Source organism: Cryphonectria parasitica, assembly GCF_011745365.1.
Source record: "Cryphonectria parasitica EP155 unplaced genomic scaffold M406scaffold_1, whole genome shotgun sequence".
NCBI lineage: Eukaryota > Fungi > Ascomycota > Sordariomycetes > Diaporthales > Cryphonectriaceae > Cryphonectria > Cryphonectria parasitica.
In genome coordinates, this window is record NW_024468909.1 from 3824830 (window position 1) to 3851044 (window position 26215).

The 26215-nt window shown below is 41.8% G+C and overlaps 3 protein-coding genes across 3 annotated transcripts; 2 read left to right on the forward strand and 1 right to left on the reverse strand.

Moving 5' to 3' along the window:
• Positions 1-1525: 1525 nt before the first annotated feature.
• M406DRAFT_354460 (uncharacterized protein) lies at positions 1526-3006 on the forward strand (the record flags this gene model as incomplete). The annotated part of the gene is made up of 3 exons (XM_040922922.1): positions 1526-2265; positions 2508-2763; positions 2899-3006. Coding segments are annotated over exons 1-3 (717 nt in total), but the record flags the coding sequence as incomplete, so codon positions are not given.
• Positions 3007-7149: 4143 nt separating this feature from the next.
• On the forward strand, positions 7150-8935 carry M406DRAFT_53933 (family 43 glycoside hydrolase). The gene is made up of 3 exons (XM_040924531.1): positions 7150-7464; positions 7551-7948; positions 8076-8935. The coding sequence occupies exons 1-3, from the start codon at positions 7306-7308 to the stop codon at positions 8533-8535; spliced, it is 1017 nt and encodes a 338-aa protein (XP_040782402.1). The 5' UTR covers positions 7150-7305; the 3' UTR covers positions 8536-8935.
• A 358-nt stretch (positions 8936-9293) lies between these two features.
• On the reverse strand, positions 9294-10922 carry M406DRAFT_247007 (uncharacterized protein; the record flags this gene model as incomplete). Its single annotated transcript, XM_040916440.1, has 4 exons — positions 9294-9956; positions 10098-10223; positions 10312-10579; positions 10702-10922. The coding sequence occupies 4 exons, from the start codon at positions 10920-10922 to the stop codon at positions 9294-9296; spliced, it is 1278 nt and encodes a 425-aa protein (XP_040781426.1).
• Positions 10923-26215: the final 15293 nt, after the last annotated feature.

Consider the following 26215-nt stretch of genomic DNA (forward strand, 5'->3'; position numbering starts at 1 on the left):
TGTCCTTGGCGGGAGTGAACCGAGTTCTTCTTCGCGCCGAAAGGGACGAGCCGCTGGGTGAGGAGATCAGCGGCTATGTAATGCTGTTATGGTGGGTTGTTATCTGTTCTACATGTATATTTATAAATACAAAAATGTTACCCTAGATCGGACGAACATGTTTCGTTTCCCGCATCGTCTTTCGGACAGATCAACAGAAGCTTATTTTCACTCACTTGCAGGACGTGCAAAGCAAAAAAGCTCCGATCGATTGACAGCCCACTGAATTAGATTTCTGGGGCTCCACCGTCAACGTCAACGTGTTTTGGTTTGTGTTGGAGCCTGCTGGGCACGATGGAGGGGACCGGGGGCTACAACATCGCTCTGCATTTCGATACGATCTGCAATGTTGAAGATCGAGGTTTGATAAATCGGTGCCGAAATGTTCAAGACACTATAGTAGTACATGCTGCTACAATGTATGCTGCCCAAGTACCTCGTTAGCTACGCGCCCCGCTCGACAAGGTCTCTCCTCTTTCACAGTCTGGGGCGGAAACCCCTTGATTAATTACTTAGGAGTACGTGCCCTGGCGAACGGGACCTCGCATCCATGTGTGCCGCCCGTGCAGATGTGGCGTATTCCCCCACCCCTTCCCCCCCTCTGGTCTAGCACACCCACCAATTTGCACAGACTTGCTTGTTTGACATTGATGTGTGGCGGACCTGATGATTGCCACGACACCACTCTGACTCTCTCTTCAGCTCATCTTGTTGCGTCAAGATATTCCGTCAGTCAGGACAACCCAAGCGCTGGCCAGGCTTGGCAATCGATGGATGAGTATCGCTATCTAAAAAATGACAGCCTAACCTTGTCGTTGGGAGGTTTCCAACATGTGTGAACTCGGCATTGAATAATAATTAGTAAGAAGAGGAGGACGAGGAGGATCATATCATTCTCCAGCAATTCCAAGTCTGGCACAGCTTGGGAGCAGCATCCCTTATCATTCTGGCGTTCATGCGCCTCCTTCAAATCTAACCTTCTCGATCCTCTTTTTAGTCGGCTCCTCGGAACAACTTAGCTCTGACGGCGGTTTTTTATTTATTTATTATGGACCACTATCGCTACGGGTAATAAATGATGCAGGGGAGGCGGCTCGGATGCACGCCCCTTGCCCGTTTATGTAAATAAGCAAGCTCTAGAGCGCTTCAGCTCTGGCTTCCCCCTTCCTCCTCCCAGTTCTGGTAATGCACTCATCAGGGTGGGAGGGGGAGAGGGGTGCAGAATTGAGATTGGGTCTGTGGGCGGCGGCCCCCCTCCTTGTATCTTGCATCTGGCAAAGTACAACAAGTAGACATTGTAGTCGTTTTGCTTGATGCCAGTAGGATGATTGGATATTGGCACCTTGCCCATCTCGGATGGGTAGGCTGCTCTGTTCCTACTACATAGACGAATGGTTGCCTTGTCTTCATACGACCTTCATTTTCATTTGTCCTTCTTGTCCTTTCCCTCTTGTCTTCCTATACTGGTTTTTCCTCATCCCTTCTTGACCCCTTCTTGACAGGCTTGACTTGCCGTCAACTTACGCTCCTTGATTATTGGTCTCTTGAGAGATCATATTCCTTTCGCTCTTTTTCTCTTTCGTTTCGACGCACTCATTTGGCAAGCTGCTAAGCACCACCCGATCTCTGTGACGATCACTGAACTCTGCCTGCATACACGATATCTTACTATTGTGTATATTGCAAACCCACAGTAGACAAAGCTTGACTTCTTACAGAGAACGATTCTTCTTCTTAGTACTGTATTTACAGAGAAATTCTTGAAACTTTTTCAGTGGATATTCACGATCATTTCCTGTCCCAGTGACAGTTTCATTTCTGCTCCGAAACAAGTCGAACAATCGTTCATTTTCAAGACTCACACACAAACCATGAAATCTACGCCAATCATCGCAGCGGCTTTGGCCGCCACCGCCAGGGCAGCCCAGGACGAGCGAACCTTTGCCGTGCTGCGCTTTTACGGCGACGGGCCGCTCATGGAAGGCCGCGTCGACCCGATCGTCTCGCCCGGAAAGACATCGAGCCATGTCCACACCATCCAGGGCGGATCCAACATTGGCATCAGTGCGACGGGGGAGGACCTGATGGACTCGAACTGCAGCAGCGCTCTGGTGGAGGGCGACAACAGCGCCTACTGGTTCCCCAAGCTTTATTTCTATGACAGCGACAACGATACGGTTGAGCCTGTGGATTTGTACTATGCCAACATCTACTACTTTTTTGAACGTACGTCTGTCGGATTTCCAGAAAGGGTTTCCCTTTTTTTTTTTCCTTTTTTTTTTTTTTTTTTTTTTTTTTTTTTGGATACTTTGTTCTATTTGCATTGGTTTGGCTTGCTTCCACGCGAGGCTGATATAACACTTGTATTCTCTACTATCTTCTTAAGACAGACAGGAGAGAAATCTCTCCACAATCTTCTTCCATTTCTCCTACTATACCAGAAGACTGACTCCTGAGGATCTCAATAGCCACCGATGACGATGTCGTCGCATTCCCTGTGGGACTGCAGATGACCAGCGGAAATGCCAGTCTTCGAGAGTGCCCCAACTTCTACGGATCTCTTCAGCTCGATTCGGGCAACTCTTCTGGTATTCAACCAACACAGTGGACATGCCCACGGTCGAGCTACGAGCCTGCGTCCTGGGAGTGGGCTTCTGTGTCGGATGGCTCGACGGCAGGTATTCAGGACCAAGGCAACCAAGGAGCTGGCCAGGGTTTCCCATTGTACGTTGAAATTTTTTAATTTTTTTTAACGGATTACAGGCACTCCCTCGCCTTATTTGTCTTGACCTGACTACACTTTTTTCTTTCTTTTCTCTCTCTTTCTGGAACAGTCGTTGACTTTTTGAGTGACAATAGCGCCGAGTGTGATGGCCTCTATTCACCTCTACGCCAGGATCTTCACTTCCCGTCCTGCTACGACCCATCCAAGAGCCTGACCGACTACGAGAACAACATGGTCTTCCCGACCACAGACTACACCACCGGCAAGCAGAACTGCCCCACGGGCTTCACACACGTGCCCCACCTCTTCTTCGAGGCCTACTGGAACACCCAGGTCTTTGCGGACCGCTGGACCAGCAACTCTGGCTCGCAGCCCTTTGTCCTCTCCAACGGCGACCTGTCCGGCTGCTCGGCCCACGGCGACTTCATGGCCGCCTGGGACACCGAGGTGCTCCAGAACATCATCGACACCTGCAACGCGGGGGATATCGGCATGGACACTTGTCCTGGCGTCACGGTGCGCGACAAGAGCAGCACCTGCAACGTGGCGTCTCCGATCGAGGAGAACATTTACTCTGGGCTGGCGGCTCTGCCTGGTGATAACCCGCTCGTGGGGTGGGGCAAGTCGGAGGGTGGTGTTGGGGCGGCCAGCGCAGCCGTTGCGTCTTCTTCTTCTTCTTCTCCTTTGTTGAGCACAGCTGTTTCTGCCTCGGCGAGCAGCACTGTCATCTCGCCTACAGAGGGAGGCAGCGGTCCAGGCACCGTGTCGACTCCTGCTGCGTCACTGACTGCCACAAAGTCTGATGTTATTTCTGCGGCACCGACATCAACGGAGGCGGCGGCGTCGACGATGATAACCACGACCCCTGTTGCGGTCGAGAGTGTGGATCCTGCATCGGCCTCTGCCCCGGCAGCCACGACGCTCGTCAAGCAGTGCAACAAGAAGAAGAGGAGATCGGATAGCAATGCGCATGTCCATGAACACATGGCTCGGCACCAGTCTCCCCACCACCGGCACTAGATGGCCGCTGGACATAGTCGGCTTGCGTAGAATAGTTTTATTTTGTGCATCTGTCCAAGACAGGGAACCAGATTCGGACTTCACTTCATTTGGGGACGATACAAATTTTATGACGGTGTTTTAAGAGGGGAGACACGGTTGTACATTACGGAAAAGAGGCTTGGGGAAATACAGATTGGGTCTGTTTAAAAAACAAGTTCTTGTGGAACTTGACCCGAACAACGCGCTGGTTGTCGAGCAGGTATTTTGACAGCCACTTCTTTCTGCAGGTGGATGGTCTCAGCTATGTCTGAGTATACACGTATCCGAGATAGAAGATGTGCTTGAATCCAGACTTTCGATTCTACTTCGTATGATTGTGTGCCAATTTTTATCGCAGCCAGTCTGAACAACTATGTCAAATGTGATTTCGAATTGTCAATGTGCCCATATGCTAATTTTGAGTGATAACAACTTTTGCTCCTATCTTGGTCACGTAGACTGGCATGTGCTTGCTGTTGAAAGTTGCTTGGTGTAGCAAGTTGTGCAAAGATATATGCTGGGCGTTTCCAAACCTTTGAGCTGTGGAATGTTATCATAGGATAGGCTTAGGATTGAAGGCATCAATGTATTAATGGTAAGCCTCGCACTGTACTTACTCATCACTTGACAAGCAAAACCAATATCCCAAACCCTCCAAGCTCCAGAGTATGTCTGTTGATCATGTCCCTGAAAATCGCCTTTCCCACAAACTAGTGGCACATACATTGAGTGAACGCACATCCATAGGTAAACTTTACGCCAGGCACACGTAGTGGTGTGTGGTCCAATGAGATTCCGTTCCTGGCACAGAAAAAGGTGCCGAGGCATCACCAGCTCAGATCAGATGAATTAGTCTGGCTATTGTAGATGGACCTTGGTAGATCTCGACTTTCTAAATTCAATCACGTGTTGGAGAAGAGCGGTCTGACTCTGGGTCTCGAGATACAGTATTATTAATTGCCCAATACCACTATAACACTCACTCATCAGGAAACTAATGGAATCGAGGAGACGCATCCAAGGTTCTTTCATGATGTTTTCTTACCATTTATGACAGAACAATAGCTGTTGTATTATGATATTTCTACCTACTAACAAATACCATGAGGCCACGTACAAAACCAGAGGTTCGAGGGGAATAGTTCTATAACCTTCGGCCAATATTATACTTGCCGAGACACACGTTACTTCGAAAGACTACAGGGGCAGATCAACCCCTCTTCCCTACTTTCCAAGGTCTTGTGCTCCTCGGTGGCTTCTCAGCCAAAGGAACTGAGCAGATGACCCCTCGAGAGAGGAAGCGGGCACCACCCTTCTGACCTCAGGCTGAGCACGCCACGCCAAAAAAACACCTTGTCTGGTTGCTTTCATGACGTTATTCCCGCCAGCCCCAAAACATGAGTAAGAAAGCCATTTGGGGGCGTTGTCTGTCCATGGGTCCGGACCGTCATCAACGGGACCCCTGTGCGGATCTGCGAGTGATCTGTCATTGTATGATTGGGGAAAGGGGAAAGGGAGGGGGTTCTTGAGTATGGACAGGCTGGAGGCCAAAAGCTGACATGGATATGTTCTTTTGTTTCACTGGTCAGTTTTGGTCTGCAGTCGGCGAGTAAGAAACCTTGGAGAGACCCGGGGATTTTCTGTTGTGAAGAGTGCAGTAGTGCTCATCTGATGGTCCAGACAGGCCGTCGAGGGGCTCGTCATCACAAGCTTAACCAACAAGTTTAAAAAAGAGTACCACCAGGGGGGTCTTGTAAGGTGGAAGAGAGGAGAACGTAGTACATGTGTTGCCCCCCTCTAGTCGGAGATCACCATTCATCTCCCCGCCAGCGAACCAAAATTTCAGTGGAATTATATCCTTCATGCTGCATGTTGCTGACTTGGAGGAATTATTACCAGGAATGCAGCAAAGTCCAAGAGATCGATCTGTTAATCAATCTCCCAGACGCCTTTCGATTGATTAAAAAAGAAGAAGAAAACCCTCCGCAACTACCTATCAAGTGCCGGCATAAGGCTTGCCTGAAGACAGGGGAGATATTCGATAGTTGAGTCCGGGTATTCCCGTGATCAATCATGTGGCTTGCCAAAGACAAGTCGTATCTAAAGTACTTACTTACTTGTCAGGACGTTGCATTTACAACCCTTGGAAAATGCACGTCACACCACTCCCACACCTCCTTGTTTTCTTTTTCTTGTTCCCTCTTCTACTTCTTTTTCTCCTTCTTCTCTGACAAGATTCTTGCATGCTTACATGCATACTAAGTGCTTTCAAGTTCACTTTCTTAGACTAATCATATGTCCTTTTCCCCTCCATCATCATCATCATCAGCAGCATCATCCTGCTTCTTCGGAGCAACCCATCCAAAAAGACCTGACAAGTCACGGCACGCCATGTTTCCCCTCCGGCCCTTCGGAAGAGGATGCATATCTTGTGCATCCTATCACGACACCGGACTTTGCGGGTAACACAGGCTTACCCTGCAGGACTTGCAGCTAGTTGTTGTTGAGTTGTTGGGGGGTGCCATGTCACCGCCACCCTTCTTTGGTCTCGTGGGGTGCGGATTCCTTTCTTTTCCTCTTGAGAAGTGCGAAGATGACGGGATCGACCGTCGCCCAGTGTATAGTGTGAGAGGGCCTTTTGGGCCACCTGGTTCTGTAGAATGACTCGGCAAGGTCATTGTGAGCAGCTATTAGGTAAGAGAGAACATTCCTACCCCTCGACCTTCACCACCCAGGTGTCTCTCGTCTTACAGCGCTGGTGGAGTCTCTCACACCTCTTCAACGAGTCTCGGGTCCATAGACTGCCTGCCACACGACCACGAAGCCATCCAGACACCGATACTTCGGCAGGCATGACGCTGCTGTCCCGAACCGTCACCCCCCCCCCCCCTCCTCAACACCCTCTCTGTCTCTCTCTCTCTCTCTCTTTTTCCTTTACTTTGCCTGGTGGCCCAAGCAGCAGCTGTCGCCCCGATTCGTGCGTTGGGCACCACAGACCTATTATGACATATGCAAGACATGCCGATCCAACCTCGGCCCTTCTGATCTGTTGACTATACTTACATATTATTACTTCTAAGCACCTTAATGACTATTAGGGTGGAGGGAGGGAGGAGGGGATGGGACGTCAGTGCTCGGCCGTGCGCCTCAAGAAGAAATACCACCTACACAGCTGTGGGATCGGCGAGGGCCATGCCGTCATTGAGGCCCTGTCTACATGCTCACGAGAACAGGATTTCCGGAGGCGGACAATGGGGGAAAAGCATGCGGTGTTACTTTACTTAAAAGGAGGTGGTTTGGATGTTCTTCACGGACACAAACACCTTCAAGGGATCTTACAATCAGCTATTTACTAGTACTCTCAGCCTGTGCCTCGAGTCTTTGATCCGAAGTGCTGCAGAAGACCAAAATTTCCTTTCTTAGTTGTTGCATGAAGAAGCTGTATGCTTCTGGTCTATCATTTCAGGCCCAAAGCTTCTTTAACTTTTCCTACATCAGCTATGGCATCACGTTCTAGACTCGCTGTTCTGGGCTTTATAGCCTCGCTATCTGAGTCTGTCCTCGGAGCACCGTTCGAATCTTCTTCGAGGGTGTCTCACGATAAGAGGGCAGAACTGCTGGCCATCAACACGAACTTTCCTGATCCAGCCATCGAACAGGCAAGTAGGAAGTTATTTGTCTACTCTTCTTTCCTTCTTCTCCAAAAGTCCTCAGTGCTGATGAAAAAGAAAAAAAAAAAAAATAGGCATGGGACGGCACATGGTATGCCTTTGCCACCACAGGCAACGGCTACAATATCCAGGTGGCCACGGCCAGCACACCAGACGGGCCCTGGACCTGGCTGGAGCAAGATGCCCTCCCCACTAGCGGTGCCTGGACCTCTGGCGTCGACAATTGGGCACCAGATGTCAAGAGGATGCCGCCAGAGTCGCAGAGTCTTTACATCATGACGTACTCGGGTGAGCTGGCGAGCGATACGGCCCACCACTGTGTAGGCATTGCAACCTCGCATAACATCGCGGGCCCGTATACACCGCAGGACACTCCTGTCATCTGCCCCGATGTTGCCAGCACGGGTGGCGCCATAGACTCTTCCATGTACTATGATGAGCCCAATAACAAGCGTTACCTTGTCTACAAGGAGTAAGTCTCTCTCTCTCTCTCTCTTTTGTGAATAATCTCCTCAGGTCAGGTCCTCCACGATTACAATTAGACCACTATTTTGTACAAGTTCTTTTCAAGTTACTTACGCTCAACTTTTTTTCAAAAGGGACGGCAACAGTGTAGGCAACGGAGGAGACTGCGGAAACAGCGTAGCCCCCGTCCACGCCACCCCCATCATGCTCCAGGAGATGGACGTCAACGACTGGATCACCCCCGTAGGCGAACCCGTCGAGCTTCTCGACCGCGAGTCCGAGGATGGCCCGCTTATTGAGGCGCCCTACATCATCGGCACCTCCGACGGCCACTATATCCTCTTCTACAGCAGCTGGTGCTTCACCGACCCGGCCTACGACGTCAAGTATGCCGTCGCCACCAGCATCACGGGCCCGTACACGCGCATGGGCGAGCTGCTGGCCACGGGCGACTATGGACTCACGAGCCCTGGTGGCGCGAGCTCGGACCCCGGCGGCAGTGTGCTGCTGTTCCATGCCAATTGCGATGCTGGGCGGTGTCTGCATACCGTGGACATTACTATCTCGGCTGGGGTCGTCACTGTTACTTCTTGATTTCTTCTTCTTCTTCTTCTTCTTCTTCTTCTCTGGAAAGTTGATGGTTGCTGATATGCTTTCCTTTATTTTTTGTTTATTTTTCATATGTATCACGTGAGGGTGCTGCTCTGGAAGTATTTACTTGTGTGGGATAAACGTTCATGACTGTCATGATTTTGCCGTTGCTTTTACTGATCCAGATACCCCGGACTTTCGTTTTAGGTGGATAGACACTCGAGATGAGGACGATGCAGTTGTTACTTTATACTTTCTTAGCAAATTTCTGTTGAGCTCAAAGACAATTTGTGGCACTGATTATGATGAGCTCAAAAGAAGCCGGGGAGGGCACTTTGTCAGATAAAAAAAAAAAAATTAAGCAAGAAAAAAAGTAAATACTAGAGGTAAAGATATATCTATTAAAGAACGAACTCCAGAACGGACATAGCTCCAAGTGAATCAAAATTCAGAATTGCGGTAGCGCTTAATCTAGATGAAACTCCTCCCAAATAGCAAAAAAGATCGCCTGTCGTGAATGTTGCTAATGATAACAATGAAAATAACGAAACCATACCAATTCAGCCAGTCCATCTCAGCATAAGAGGGTCTGGTAATAGTGATATCATCACGACCTCCAGTCGTCATTCCCAGAACCTCTCCACAGCCTCTGGCCTCTGGGAAATCCAAACCCATCCATGAATCTATAACAAACCCAAAAATTCCCTGAGTACAAGGCGATGCAGCCTGCCGCATCACCGCCCTCCTCCCCGATTGCCACCCTAGCCATGATAGCCAATTCCACCAGCACCTCCTCCATATGCTCCTCTGCCGTAGCCCTCATAACTGGTGCGCTGGTCTCCCAGGCCAGGGCTCTGCTCGTAGACATACGCGCCCCTGCCAGACCCTCCGGCCTTCCTGCTTTCAGAGAACATGGTAAACGAGAAGACGATGGCATGGATCAGCTCCATGGGGTTCCAGACCCAGACCCACGCCTTGATACCCAAGGGTCCTCCCTGGTAGCGGATCGGGCGGTTCTGAGGCGGGTTGGCATTGCCCACCACAGGACGCATCTCCTCCAGGTCATTATCGACGGTGGCGGCGAAAGCGGTGGCAGGAGTATGAGAAAGATGGTAGGACGTGACGTCGTAGGCCCAGTGGAAGAAGATGCTGAAGGGGACCATGAGGAGGCAGTTGATGAGCATGGGGATGCCGACGGTCATGTCAGAGTAGCTGAGCTGGGAGGTCGGGGCGAGAGGGGAAGGGCTGATGCCGTTGAGGATCATAAAGATGATCTGCAGGACGAAGTTGAGGAAGACGAGGAGCTTGAAGGCGAGGAGCTTGGCGAGGGGCTTGTGACTCGAGAGTTCGCTACGGAGGGCCTTGTAAAATTGGAGGACGGACATGACGGCCACGAAGAGAGAGAGGAAGTGTATGATGTTCAACTGCGTGGAGGAGGGGAAGAGAAAAAACCCGGCAAGACATGTCAGCTAATCGGAATCCCTTTGAACACATACGAACATCCAGTTGTGACATTCTTGGCCGCAAAAGGCGAAGGAGGAGAAGGAGAAGAGATCCAAACTTACCCACAAGTGCGCAAAGTACGGCTTATTGCTGGTCAGGCAGTAAACCTTGGCCGCCTGGGTGATGCAAGTAAAGATGCCAATGAGGATCGAGACAGGAGTGAACTGGAAGATGGCGATCCATTTCCTCTGCCACGTACAAATGTTCAGTCAGCATACTTTTATCAATCACATCCCCCATTGCAATCTCGCATAACAATAAAGACCTTTGACCTACCCTGTACCAGGTCAACCCATCCTGGGCTGAGGAGGCACCACCATTCCTTCTTTTTTTCTTGGCGGGCACCTTGAGCGCTGCAAAGAAGGTATCACGCTCGTTGCCATTGGGCGAGACCAATTCGCACAGCAGGAGAAAGAAGTTGCCGAGGGCCACCGCCTGTGCCAGATCCGTCCATGGGTGTAGGTAGACGTATGCTTCGGGAGCGACCACGGAGAGGAAACAGAGTATGCCGTATACGGGAATTAAGAGGCAGATGCGCATGATCCTATTATCCATTGTCACGGTGTTCTTGTCAGCCAAGGCGATTTTCTCTCTCTCTCTCTCTTTCTTCCTTTCAAAGAAACGCACTCGATGGGTGGAGGAAAGACTGGACTGGACTGAACTGACTTGAGCTGCTCATTCGGCTTACTGAGGTGCATTGCATGGTTTGCCATGAGTATGAAGATAGAAAGACACGAGAAGGCGACGGCGGCGCCTGAGATAACGAGGTTGAGTTTGTGAAAGGTCCAGGACCCGGTGATGGGATCGGTCTTGGACTCATATAAGGAGAGTGTTGGGCATGTGTGGTTGGAGGAGCTGCTGCCCCCTAAGGATTTAAAAATGCCCATCTTGACTGGAGACCGCTGCGGCAGATATTGATGGGCGATGTTCTCAAGAATTCAGGAATGTTCACGCAGTGATATGATCAGAGGTTCGAACTTCCGGTAGCACGTCTTCTTCACGCCGTAGTGCTTTGCTGGCTGCACTGAACGAATATGAGTCCTAGTAAATGTCGTAACGAGGAATGTGTAGACCAGGAAAGAAGTGCATATATGTATGTGTGTTCTGATTTTTGATGGCTGTGAAGGATAATCCAGTCCTATTTATCTATTGTCGATACAAGTACAAAGCAGGCGTTCGACAATGCAACCACTGAGCTTTCCTCCTTACCACACTTGAGAGGGCCAGTGTTCCCAAGGCTGGAGATCCTTCGACCCACCTCGATTCCATCATTGTGTGGCCGCCAGCGATGCTTGCATGGGGCAGCGAGCACTTGAAAGGCTTCAGCTTCAGCCACGGCCCAGAGAAGGATCGTCGCGGTAGCGATTGCGAGCGGGCTGATCCGCAAAAAGGCTATAGGCTTAACCCAACGTGGAAGCACATTCGAAGCTACTAATATGAATGCTATGCCTACAAAGTCGTGAGGCGCAGCACACAAACGAGACAAACGGGCGTAAGCACTTTGATCCTAGAATGCTAGTTGGGACAGGGGGTTTCCGTAGCCGCTTAATCACATCGAATTAGAAGATCAGAATTTGTTGTCGTCTCTTTTGAGTCACGGTCGCATCCAGCTGGGGAAGTTCACGTTTGACAGATCTACGACAGATCTTTCGGTGACCGCCTCGCTCATAGCCGTCTTAATGTTATGGCCTAGAATAATAGCCTTTACTCACAGGGTCACGTCACCCACGTCGTGCAAGCTGGCAAGCCCCCAGTCCCGAGGGGGAGCCTGGTTCCAGGGCCTCGGGAACAAGCCAATCATGTTGGTCGCAGCTCGAAAAGACTTCCAGAACGGGAAACTCCGCAGATCATCAGGTTTTGGCTGCTCGCCACGCCGCGCTGTGCTGTATGGATCACTGCAATTGTACATCAAGATCAAGGAATTACCTATTCAAAGTGCCACCCACCATCGATTTATTTATGATGGTATCATTTAAACAGCAGCATAGGCCGAATCCCTGCTGGCACTTTTCCACGTGGACGGAGACTGTGGACCAGGAACAACCTTTGAGGCTGTCATTCGTCGAGGTGTGGAACGCTTACGCGCTGAGATACTGGAGATATGAGCTGTTTTGCATCCTACTTACTTACATACTCGAGTGCTTAATTCTTGCATATTATACAGAAACAACAGCACCCGCTGTCAAGTTACTTTAAGGTTGCGCCTATGCACTTGCTTGTCACGATGTTGGGCAAATGTTTCATATATTTCTAGTTTTTATTGTCGAGAACACCTGTGAACCCGATCCAATCCTGTATAACATAACAACCGCCAATACTGAACCAGTATCATGAAAAGGAATGGATCCAGTTTTGAGGAGTAAAGAATCATAACTCGGGCACCAACAGGCCAAAATTTGGTAGTAACGATGTGGCTGCGACTTTCTTAACCTTGTTAAGCATTGCTCTCGGCTGAGTTAGTTCCTTTCCATCCCTCTTACGTTTAAAACCACTGTCGGTGGTTGCGACTCATCTAAATATATATAAAGGTGGCCGAGTAAACGGGCATGAACTAATTGTCTCTCAACTTTGTCATGGGATAGCATATTGTGAAAAATGGGGCATATTTAACCCTAACCCTCTGTTTTGGTCCCCTCATAAACCATCTCAGAGCCTGGTTTAGTTACTTAGAAGATCTTCCTTTTGTATCAGATAGATTCAATCTCAACACTCATTCAGCCACTTCCACGTGCTCAGCTCATACGTTTCTCCTTAGTTATGAGCTCGGTTTGCAAGAATCGGGTTTAATCTTCCTCTTATCTATCGAAACAGACTGAGCTGTTCACTTCTTATTCTTTCAGAATACATCTTTTGTTCCAAACAATCATACTCACGCTCCATCAAAGCTCATAATAAAGCGCGAATCTGATGATTTTACGCTCTCGATAAAGTATACCAATACCTACTCCTTTCCATTCTGATACAGCATTTTGCAGTCCTAGAGCAAGGGAAAGAGTGTTTGGGAGTATCTAGATCTGGATAGCTCAGATGCGCTCTCTCTCAAATCTGAAAACTTCGATCTCGAGTTCTCCAAGTTTATTCAGAATCTTAAGAAGAAGTGCAAAAATATTATAACAGAGAACTATAAGCTACTCTTTATCCAGGAATAAGCTATTCTCTATAATTAGGAAATAAAATGCTTTCAGCTTTATTAAAATAAGCAGTTGCATGCTTACTAGAATATATAAAGAATGTAAAACTGGATTCAGAAAACAGTACTTTCATTAGTTCTTATTCCTTATATGCATATCTATTCAGGAAAGAAGTTTTCTTTGATTTAACAGATGCTTAGAAATCTGAAGAAAGATCTCTGTTTGTTCGAGAAGAGCATGAAACAGATTGTTCGCTTTTAGTACTGCTATTATCTTGAGCTAGCTACTAAGCAAGGCACCGATTTCCAAAACTAATGCTAGCAGCATCAGAATCTCCTGAATCTAGCTTAGATTTATAGCATTAATGAAGTTAAGAGACTTTAGAGCTCTAATAACTTCCTTGCTGCTATTAGAGTTCGCTTCCAGACAGAGTGAGCTAAAATGCAACAATATCTTCTTGCTACAGCATCTAATGATAGTCTGCTTATCAAGATTATTGAACAGCTTTAACGAAATCTTGCTTTAATCTACTGACTTTGGCTTGAGCAGAAAAAAAGCTCAATAGTATTCGCTACTATAGGCGAAGAGAACCTATCATCTAGCAACTTAGGCATAAAATCTGAAAAGAAACAAGATAGATCTTTCAGCTAGAGCGAAAAGAGAGATTACAAGTACTCCTGCAAGTTGTATCAAAAGAAGTATAAATAAAGCCTAATAAGCTGCAGAAAGCTGAAGTATGCTTATATCGGAATCAGGCTAGATTCAATCTTCAAAGCTTCATCTAACAAGCAAAGAAAGAAGATTCTCTCTAAGCTAGCCAGCAAAAACTATCAGAAGCTCTATTCAGACCTTATCAGAACTGAATAGCTTTCTCAAAGCTGAATAGAGAGGATTCTACAGAGAATGGAGAACAACAGAAATCTTTATTTAGATACTATCGAGTACTAGAATCTCTCAATTATAACATTAAAATGCTAGATTCGATACTTCTCAAGCCTGAAACAAAGCATTCTCAGTTCCTCTAAATAAACGCTATTTTCAATCCTCAATTCTTCAACTAAGCAGTATTGCTACAAGCAAGTATAGCAGTTTTCTCAATACTGTTTTAAATATCTCATATTCTTTTCCAAAGTACAGTTCTGAATAACTGCAGAGCTGTATATCTTGTTAATAGCATTGATCTTCTGAAGCTAAATACCTTTTCTCTCTTAAGAGATGCAAAAGTTATGAAAGCAGGGAGCTCATTGTTGCTAATTGTTATAACTCATTCAACATGCAGGTCACGAAACAAACCCCAGCAACAAGGAACCAGGTATCACAACCCAACGTCGGACAGCTATCAATAATTAGGTAATCCAGGATTAGGATTACAGAGCTCAGCTAATCAGATTATAGAATGATTACTTATAATCACCAGTGCTCAATAATCAGTAGTAATCCGGAGTAATCACCAGTAAGCAGAAACTGAAGAGCTGAATATATAACCATACATTCATTATCATTAGATAGATCATTATACATAGCTCTTCAGTTGTTAATCTAAGTATTCAGTCTTCTATACTAAGTAGCTCCAAAGGCAGTAAATACTTGCATTACTCATTAGAACTTGTACAGTTCCGTATTCAAGAACTTAATACTTTAATACTGCTCTTGTTAGCATAAACTCTTCATATACTTAGAAATCTTCGGATTGCTGCAATGCTTATTATATTTTGATAATTCTTGTTTAAAAATAGTTCAGTATTACTTCTTGAGCAATACAGAATATGATAGCTTCTTTAGAAATCTCTTTATCCTTGCGCGCCCCTACTCAGAAAGAACTGATTAACCAGATATACTAGCTTATCCAGCGTATCCAGAATCTGTGCAAACAACAGCAGGCCCAAAGCGCTACCATCGCCAACCAGCAAGCCCAGCTAGCCCAACAGGCTCAGCAGGCGCAGTTCACCTCTGCAGTTACCAGTAATGCTGAAAAGGCATATAAAATGAATAAGCTTGCTATATATAACAGCAATCAGAAAATGCTGCATGAATTCCTTATCTACTGCAGAATATATTTCTTGTATTATGCAACTCAGTTCACTATAAAATCTGAGAAGATCATCCTTGCAGAAACTCATTTCAAAAAGAATGCTCTCATCTAATACAAGCTTTCTCTATGCAATCACTTGAAGCATTAAAACAATCTCAGTACGCATATTCAGAATATTAAAAATATATTTGATTTCTTTGAGAGCTTTGAAAAAGCTCTTAAAGAAATCTTTAGTAATTCCAACGAAGAATGCATTATAGCTTAGTAGCTTATAAATCTCAAGCAAACTAAATCAGCTTCTGCTTATATAATTAGATTTAAGCAACTCTTAGTGCAACTTCTGTAAGAAGATAAGAATCTCATGAAATATTATTATAAGAAACTTAAGAATAATATTAAGAACGAAATTTCCAAATAGAATTAGCTAGAAAACTTTATAATATTCTCTAATCAAGCTATCCGCATTAACAATCATCTGTATAAACAATAAGTAAAGAAATCCAAAAAGAGAGAAAGCTAGACTTGGAAGTTTCTAGCTAATATAAGCAAGAAACTTCAAAACAAGAATAGCAATTAATATAGCAGCATAGCTCAGAGCAGCACTATGCATGCTGATCCCATAGAACTCAATGCTGCTAATAAGCAGTATAGCAAGAGAAATAACATTACTTGCTACAACTGCAATAAACAAGAATACATTACATGCAACTGCTATCAATCCCAAAAGAACAAATAGCAACTAGTTCAGAAAGAATGCTAGATAAATGTTACTTAATAATAGAAATTCAATCAACTGAGCAAAAATACTCTTTCGGAGCAAGTATCGAACTCTATTAATTACAGAAGTCTTAGCTAAACATTCTGCTATAATAATAACTGCTTAATACACCTCTTGAGTAAGAAAAGCTTAGAATGATTCTCTTAGAAACCTAGGCGCTGCAGATAAATAGCAACAGCAGGATGAGAATGCATGCTTAGCACTCTCATGAATAGCAACTCGGACTGCTCCAACATTGTAGGATAGAGCATTCAGATGTTGGAAGAAGAACTTAGCAACAATACTCTTTAACATTCTTCATTGCTTATGCCAAGCACTATAACCAGGGATATGAATAAGGAATGATACCCCTTTGGTTACTAGTACAAGTATATGAATAACACTGAAAACGCCTCTCAGGCAATGAAAAGATTAAGCTTGAATAAATGATCTAACGATTTACTGAAGTCTTTTGTAAACAATGATAAACCCAAGAAGCTTATAGAAAAGTTCCTCTTTAGCATTGAATAAAATAAAGAAACAATATAGATTGAATATCTCATCTACGGAATAGAGCTGGAAAAGCTCTTCATCTGCATTCCCTTGCAGAACATTGAGATACAAGAAGATAAGAATCCTCGAATCAGCTTACTTTATAATCTACATTACAAACTAGCTTAGATCTCCTGCATTTATTATAGCTGCAGAATACATTTCTCGAACAAGATACAATACGAATAATTCCTTATTAGAGAACCAGAACAAATCCTTTAAGCTATTGAAGAACAGAAACTCTGCTTCAGAAAGATTCTCAATAAACAGTACTATAATGCATATATCAAACTATTAAACAACTGCCTCAGGCAATGCATAAATAAGAAGATAAAATAATAGCAGTATAAAATAATACTCTATATAATTCACATTAATAATAAGATTTGCAACTAGCATTAATAGAAGAAAGATTAGAAATAATAATAATACGAGTAAAAGCAAGCTAAGAAGCTTGCTCAAGAAGCAGCGAAGCAAGCTCAGAAGAATAAGCAGTTCTTAATGAACTCAAAAGAATAGGATTGCTTATAAAGAAACTGCAAATGATCAGATTAGAACAGTTTCTATATAACGCTTCTAAAATAGATTATACTTATATTAAGTTTAATATATATATTTAAGGATACAAATATAGCATATTATTGAATAGTAGCGCTTAGAGAAACTTTATATTTCCATATATCATCAATTAAGCATAACTATAATAAAGATAAAAGAAATACTTATATATTCTCAGTATTATGAAAGAATAATCTATTACATACAATTAAGGAATAATTAATAAGAAAACTGATTATCTATCTATCTTAATCCAAGAATGCGCAACCAGAGCTTCTTTTAATATTACAGATATAGCACAACATAAGCTGATTATAGAATTTCCATAGCTCAAGAAGCACAATTCTCGAATTGATTGAATTACTAGCCAGATCTCATAGAAACAAGCTGTATCTAGAGAAATAGTTGCAATCAATAATGCAGGATTGAAGCTAGTTATTGAAGAATACTCAGAAAAAGAAGCTTTAAACAACTTTATATACACTTTCAAGTTAGCAGAGCTAGCAGTTCAAGAAGAAGAATCTAGTAATAAGCGAATCCAAATAGTGCTAGAGTGCTAATAGATTAGCAAAATAATAGAAGCGAAACTCTTAGCAAGTTAGTTCGCTCCGGAGCAACAAGAAAAAGCTTCAGAAAGTGAATTATGAATCTATACAGAAAAAACCTTGAAACCAAGCTCTCAAGCACTCGCTCCAGCTCAGAGCAAATGCTTAAGACTCTTAAAAATGCTATCAGAAAAGAAGTATGCTTAATAATATCTACTATTTCTTCAGATAGCAGAAACAGCATAAGAATCAGAATCAATACTTGCAAACATACTACAAGAATACTATAAGTTCAAGAAACTATTCCAGAAAGAATTGAATACAGAATTGCTAGAATACAGCTTATATAACTACAAAATCCTGCTATAAGAAGAGAAGCAGCTCAAATTCTTTCTTATTTACAAACTAAATAAAGCATAACTAGAAATATTTAGAGAATATCTTAATAAGAATCTTAAGAAAGAATATATATAATCATTGTAATCATTAGTAGAATATCCTATCCTATTTATACTCAAGAAGAACAGCAAGCTCAAACTATATATTGATTATAAATAACTCAACAATATTATAATCAAAAACTAATACTTATTACTACTTATTAAGAAATTATAAGATAAGCTGCAAGAAGCATAGTGATTTATAATTCTAAACTTAAAAGGAGCTTATAATCTGATTAGAATAAAGAAAGAAAAAGAATGAAAAACTGCTTTCAGAATATGCTACGAATACTACAAATATTTGATTATGCTCTTTAATCTAACGAATATCCCAGCTTTATTTCAGAAAATAATCAATTATATTCTATACAAGCATCTGAATCAGTTCATCATTGCCTATCTCAATAATATTCTTATTTACTCTTGAATACTTGAAGAATATAAAAAACATATGAAAACAGTATTACAAATGCTTCAGAATGCAAAACTTCTTATGAAATCTGCAAAGAGCTACTTTTATATACAAAAAATCAATTATCTTAGATTTACAATCAAGCTAGAATGCATCAAGCTACAGAAAGATAAGATGAAAGCTATTAAAAACTAGCTAATTTTCAGAAATATTAGGGATATTAGGTTTTTCTTCGAATATATCAACTTCTATAAGCAGTTTATTAAGAATTATAGCTAGATTGCATACTCTCTTATAAATCTCATTAAAAAGAAATAGCTTTTTAAATAAATCTTTAAAGCATAAGAAGCTTTCAACGAAATCATCAGACATATTATCTTAGAACTAGTTCTATATAAAGCAAACTTCTATAAATCCTTTGAAATTGAAACTGATATATCGAAATATGCATTCGGAGAACAACTTAATCAGCAAAACAATTAAAAATATTTAAGAATTATAAGCAACTTCTTAAAGAAGTTGAATAGCTCGGAAATCAACTACAAAATCCCTAATTAGGAATTCATAGCAATAGTAAAAGCTTTCAAGAAGTAGCAATACTATCTCATTAGCATATAATACTCAATTATAGTTTACTCAAATTACAAGAATCTAATTATATTTATAATAACCAAGATTTTGAATAAGCAACAAGTTAGATAAGCAGAATTCCTCTTATAATTCAACTTCAAGATTGTATACTGCAAAAGCTCAGAGAACGAATGAGCAGATGCTTTCAGCAGAAGATTAGATTATCGAGATGCAGATTCCTCGAATATATAGAATATCTTTGCTTAAAACGAGTTAGGAAATCTCATTAATGTATATAGAAAACTGAATACTGCTCTTAGAATCAAATCTTCAGAAAAGAATCCAGAATCAATAATTCCAAATAAACAAAACAATTATATTAAGAATATATATAATGCACTAGCATACAGATATCAGAGAATTAAAGCAATCTATAAATATATTAAAAGATATTAGAATCTATCAAGCCTTAGGAAAAGAATTGAAAATATTCTATAACAATACAACAGCTGCAAGAAAAATAAAGCAGAAAGATATAAGCTTTATAAACTACTACACTTCTTATTAATATCTACAACTGTTTAGCAATCCATTAATTTAAACTTTATTATCAAGCTACTTCTCTTATAAGAACTCTTAACTAAGATACAATATAATAGCATTCTAGTAATGATTTGCAAACTGAGCAAGTATGCTTATTTTCTTCTCTATAAGGAAAGCAGTACAGCAGAGAAACTTGTATATGCATTCCTCAGAATGATTATTGCTAATCACAGCATGCTAGAGAAAGTAATTTCTAATAGAAATAGGAAGTTCAACTCAAAGTTTTAAACTTTGCTTATGAAATAACTCGGAATATATTACAGAATATTCATAGCATTTTACTTATAAACAGATAAATAGATGAAAAGAATAAATCAAGTTATTAAACAGTATCTACAATACTATATTAATCAGAAACAGAACAACTAAATTAATCTATTGCCTCTTGCATAATTTGCTTATAATAGCGCAGATATAAGCATAATAAAGAAATTATTATTCTTCATACTCTATAAATATAATCTAACAGCTTACTATGAAATGCTATTAGAAGCAGATATAGAAGCTGTAAACAAAAGAGTTAAGAAGATTAAGAAAGTTCAGAAGAAACTTCAATCAGAACTACAATTCGTTTAGAAACGAATAATATAGTATGCAAATTCTAAGAGGATTGAGAAACTAATCCTATAGAAGAGAAATAAGATTTATCTACTTCGAAAAAACATCAAAACAACCAAATCCAGCAACAAACTCAACTATAAGAAGTTGGAACTATTTAAAATCTTGCAACAGATTTCCCTAATCAACTACAAGTTAGCATTATCTTATAAGATGAGAATATATTCAGTTTTTTACATTTTACTGCTGAAATCAGCAGTATAGGAAATACTAACAGATAATATAGCAGAAGTGGAAAACAATGAATCAGAGTATGAGATGAAAAAGATCCTCAAGCATAGAAGTACAGATAATACAAGAGAATATCTTATCAAGTGAAAAGATTATCTAGCAAGTGAAAATTCATGGGAACTACGAAAGAACATCGAAAACGCTCAGGAAAAGGTAGCTGAATATTGGAAAAGAAAAACCAGCACCTAAGACAACCGCTTCAGCCCGAAGAGGAGCCCAAAGCTTACCGTCTCATCCAAAAATCCAGACCAATCCACCACACCATTCCCCACATTCACGGAATTCCAATCAAAACCTTCGAAGAAAGAATCCTCAGCTACTGCAGCTGATTCCTCGACTACCACAGGCTCCGTAGAGATCACAGCCCGAACCTCAGCAGACACACGCTTGCGCTCCTCCTCTTCTAAACCTTCGTTTACCAGTTTTATCCCCTTTTCCTGAAGGAAGCGTCGTTGCTTCTTCAGGCGGAACAAGCAACCCAAAGATTCCAACAAATGAGCCTGAGCATCAGCTAACTCTTATTGACGCTCCAGCAGACGCTCCTCTTCCTCCACCTCCCTACTATCCAGACGAACCAGCTCATCGGTAATGCGGGATACTGAGAAAGTGCTATCAGGAAAAGTGCGCAAGAAAAGAAAGCGGTTGGAGAAACTTACGGGAAGAAACGGGAATCCGACCAGCATCACACGAACAGCCTCGCTTCGTGCACTGAGAACAGCTTTTTACCCCATCCACCATCTTATACCGCACTCCTTCCTCTAAACAAAAAGAATACAGCATAATCTCGTAACCGGTGGATTCAATATATGAAAAACGCTTGAGACAACGAAGATGCAATTGCAACAAATCAGAAGAAGCAGAAGAAGATTTCTTCGCAATACGAGAATTGAGGATTCTATTCGATATCTCGATTAGAAAGGCATGACTATATACATAGATGACTTGCCAGGATACTTACAGAAGATCGTTAGGAATAATAACTGATAGGAAGGAGATGATGTTATAATCCATTCAACATGCAGATTACGAAACAAATCCCGGCAACAAGGAACTAGATGTCACAATCCAACGTCGGACAGCCATCAACGATTAGATAATCCAGAATTAGAATCACAGAGCTCAGCCAATCAGATCACAGAATGATCACTTGTAATCACCGATACTCAGTAATCAGTAATAATCCAGAGTGATCACTAGTAAGCAGGAACTGAAGAGCTGGATATATAATCACACGTTCATTACCATTAGATAAATCATTATACATAGCTCTTCAGTTATCAATCTAAGTATTCAGTCTTCTATACTGAGTAGCTTCAAAGGCAGTAAACACTTGCATCGCTCATCAGAACTTATACGATTCCGTATTCAAGAACTTAACACTTTGATACTGCTCTTGTTAGCATAAACCCTTCGTATACTTGGAAATCTTCGGATTGCTGCAGTGCTCATTACACTAATACAAGAATTTGGGAGATAATGCTTCAAAAATGCACTGAATGAAAGGCAAGGGAAATGTATTAAGAATCTAGTTCTCAACTGTATAGCAGTTGTAGATAGCTTTCATATTAATATAATTGCTAAGGCTTTCTTATATAAGAAAGAGATCTGATATTATAGCAAAGATAGCATACTGCACTTAGAAATGCTTGAATAGAGTGCAGTAATTGTAAATCTATATAAAGAGTTCAACTTAATCTTCTTCGAATATATTCCTTTTGCAAATTCTTTCTACTCTCGAGCTCTAGCTATGCTGCTATACAGCTGAGCTAGCGTTCTCGTATTCTCAACTCTAAAAAGAAACAGGCATTCTTATTCTTTATATAATAAAGTGCTTAAAAGAAGTAATTCAGAGCATCTTTAGCATCTAAGATCGGAATACCTAAATGCTAATGCTCTAAAGAAGCTTATCTACTTAGTTTGTAATATTAGAATTAATAGAACTAGATAAATTAACTATGAATACTATGCTCTAAAGCGCATTATAAAGGTTATTTGATGTGCAAGATCTGAATACTACAGCTTTTAACTGTTCTGATGCATTAGTTAGAATCTTCTTAATTATAATGAAGTGTAGAATAGCTCAAAATAAGCTCTTATACTCAAAGATGAGTATAGTAGCAAGTTATTTGCCTTTCCAATATCTAATAAAGCATAATCCACAGTGTTCGATATGCTTAGGATATTCGAAATCTGAGTATAATGCTAATATTGCTTCTTTGTTTGCAAAATCAGACAGGATGCAAACTTCTTAGTTATAAGAAAGCTATACGAAATAGTATATATATAATGATGTGCTGATAATAGCATCGATCTGAAGGTTACTCCACTGCGCATGAAAGAGTTAAATAGCGCTGCTAAGCAAGCTGGGCATGAAATTCAGAAGCATGTGCTAGTTCTCCTGTTATCAGCCAAACTACTGAAAGATCTATGGCCAGAGTATATGAAAGCAGCTACCTAGCTATTCAACATCTCTCCATTCATGCTTAAGCATTCCGAAATGCTAAATTTACTTCTGAATAGCTGGTTTAAGCAATACTTTCATTAGTATGTACTGGAAATAATTAGAACAGCAGTTTCGAATCTACAGCCCAACTGAGCCAGGATCTATGCATATAGATGCTGAGCATACGTTCTGCGAAAAAAGCATAAACTTAGCTCTTATAAATAGGATATGAAAACAGAACTAAGAGTATATAAGAGCTATTTTATAGAATATATTGCAAGCAATCTATACTGCATATAGCTTCCAGCGCTTGCAAGAGTTGCAATCATGCGCAATATTCTGTTTAATAAGAGCTAATTCTACAATCCAAACAGCAGTAAGATATTAGAAGCATTATTTCGTACTTAGCTAGCATTAATTATTTCAGAAATCGGAAATGATAAGAAAATCATGAATACAATTATTGTTAGAGATATATGAAATTCAGTTCTCTAGCTTAATATTACAAATTGAAACCAAGAATCTTATCTGCTATCTAATAAGAATAATAGCTTATTCTCAGAGTTTTCCTCAGGAGGCATTCCGAGTTGGAACTCGGAGATAAGAGCATCTGAGACTAGCAATGAAGCGCTCTTGCAAAACAATCCATTCCAGGAAAGAAGCTTAGAGAATAAGGTACAAGAACTTCCAACTTCTGAAAAATCTTTCAAGATACTGGAATAAATGAATTAGCTAGAAAGAAGCGCTGCTATAAGCAGCAAGAATATTTCAGCAACTGAATAGATATCTTTAAGTACTGAACAATAAGCTATCAGTGCATCTACTGCTTAGGATACGAGCTAGCTTGCAGTATGAGAGTATGAGCTTGATTAGGCTTCAACCAGATATTGTTGAACAAGGAATGAGATTTATAAATCTTAATTCATATAGCATTCAGATAGAATATGAAAACTAATTGATAAAGCTTGCCAATATCAAGAGTTATTCGTTATAGCTTTTGTAACGAGCTAAACAGCTCTAATAAACCTTATAGCTACTTTTTTGTCTGATCAGCTAAAGGAAGCAATCAGAATATGAGATAAGCATTTTCAGATTATATATAGTATGATTGCAGCTGCTGTACTTGAGACAAACTCTATATACAGAGAAGCTTTGCACTTGCAGCGAAAGCACTTTGATGCTCCTCAGCAAGTTACAGAGCTGGCAATAGCTGAAAAGAAGCATTATAAACAATTACTATCCGAATCTGGAATCTAGCAAGAAGTACGAAATAGTTCTTTCTATACTGAATAATGGAAAGCAATGCAATTAGAAATCCAGAAACTGATTAACAAAAAAGTATAGCAGACTCTTAAGCATGGAAAAGCTAAAGAGAAGCTATTACTACTCAAATAGATATATAGATATAAACTTAATAAGAATAGTTACTTAATCTTATTCAAAGCTCGAATCTATATATAAGAAAATCTGCAAAAAGCAAGCAATCTTCAAGATATATATGCAGCAATGCTAGCTGTATGCTCCTTTTGCATATTTATAGCTATAGTAGCATATTTCAATCTAGAAATCAACTAGATGGATATTACTGAAGTATTCCTGAATGCTAGCAGGGAAAGCTAGGAAAGCGTTTTCTATAAGCTGCCTAATGAATTCAAGAAGAAAGGGAAAATTGTGCTTCTGAAAAAGGTACTATATAGCCTGAAAGACATGCCAGCATTCTAATATAGGTACTTCTGCTCAACTCTGCGAAATCTCAGCTTTATGCTTTCAATTGAAGAGCTCTGCATATTCACTAACAAAGCAAATAAGCTAATCATTCTGTTCTATGTAGATAATATTCTGCTATTCTATCTATAAGACTAGGCATCAAAAGCATGCAGAGTAAAGAAAGGCATCTTTGAAGCATATAAGGTAAAGAATCAAGAAGCAGCAGAATGGTTCTTAGAAGTTTGAATTGTTAGAGATAGAGCTAACTGCATAATCAGCTTGATTCATGATGCATATATTGAGAAAATAGCTAACAAGTTTAGCCTTGCAGCCAATATAGCTTTAATACTTTCAACATCTCTGAATCTTGAAGAGCTTATTAAATGGAAAGAGAAAGCATCAAAAGACTAAATCAAGGAGTATTAGGAGAAGATTGGATCGATTCTGTATACTGCTATTATAATAAGACTAGATATAGCTTTTGTATACGCTTTTCTCTCCAGGTTTTTAATAAATCCAGAGCTAAAGTATCTGGAATAAGCAGACAGAGTAATCTATTATCTGTATAGAATGAGGTTTCTAGCAATTCAGTACGGAGGAAGCCACTCTGAAGCTCAAGTCCTGCTAATTGCTGGAGATGCTTTCTTTGCCAACAATGCGAAGAACCGAAAATCCTTACAAGGATATATCTTCAGCTTATTCAGAGATTTTATACAATGGAAAGCAACAAAGCAAAGCTTGGTAATCATCTTAACTACAGAAGCTGAACTATACGCTCTCTCAGCTACAGCTAAGGAAACAATTGCTTTATAATGCTTCTTTCGAAACCTTACCTTAAATCTTAGCAAGCTCTGGAATATCTTCTGTAATAATCAACAATGTCAGGGCTTGTATGCGCACAAAGGAAATAGGTGGCCCTTGCGACCCCTGGTGGCGGTCCAGGGCTGCTGCGAGGGCTTCGCTCCGAAGCAGCGCTCTCGTACGATGCCGCGTGGCCATCAGGCCATTGTCATCCCATCTAGTCCAGGCCAATTGTGTACATAAGGGAAAGGGGAACAACAGATCCAGCAGCGAAAAGAGGAGGAGGGAGATAGGTTCAGTAGTCCCTTTGAATGGAAGCGTCAACAGAGCGGCTTGGGAGCAGCTCACACCCCTTCACCTCACTTATATGCCCTTTTTACCCTAACAAGTCTGAACCTTCTACCCTTTCCCGGGAAGTGAGCCATCGGGAGTGAGAATAGCTCCGGTTACACGAAGCGGCAGCGCCGCTCCAGAGCAACAACCACAACGAGCCGGCAACTCCGACCCCTCACAGACCCTAAGCCAACTCCCCTCTCAGACCCTCCCTCCAAGCTCGAACCCAGGCCCAGCCCACGAGAACCCCTCGCTCGAGGCACCAGCAGATATGGCTGGATTGCAATGCCAGGAACGCGAGCTCGATCATTAATTGGAAGAAGAAGAGATACAGCAGCAGCTGAGAAGCAAGCGCGCTCGCTTAACACTACTCCAGAGCAGCGACACCAGCCCGGAGCTCCAGCCAGCTAGCCTCAGCCCTCTCAGCACCCCTCCTATGCCAACCCC

Excerpts from the sequence above, each read along its gene's own strand:
- M406DRAFT_53933 (XM_040924531.1), top strand. The coding sequence starts at position 7,306 with ATGGCATCACGTTCTAGACTCGCTGTTCTGGGCTTTATAGCCTCGCTA. Across the intron at positions 7,465-7,550 it reads CTGATCCAGCCATCGAACAG|GCATGGGACGGCACATGGTA; the intron begins GCAAGTAGGAAG and ends AAAAAAAAATAG. Across the intron at positions 7,949-8,075 it reads CGTTACCTTGTCTACAAGGA|GGACGGCAACAGTGTAGGCA; the intron begins GTAAGTCTCTCT and ends TTTTTTCAAAAG.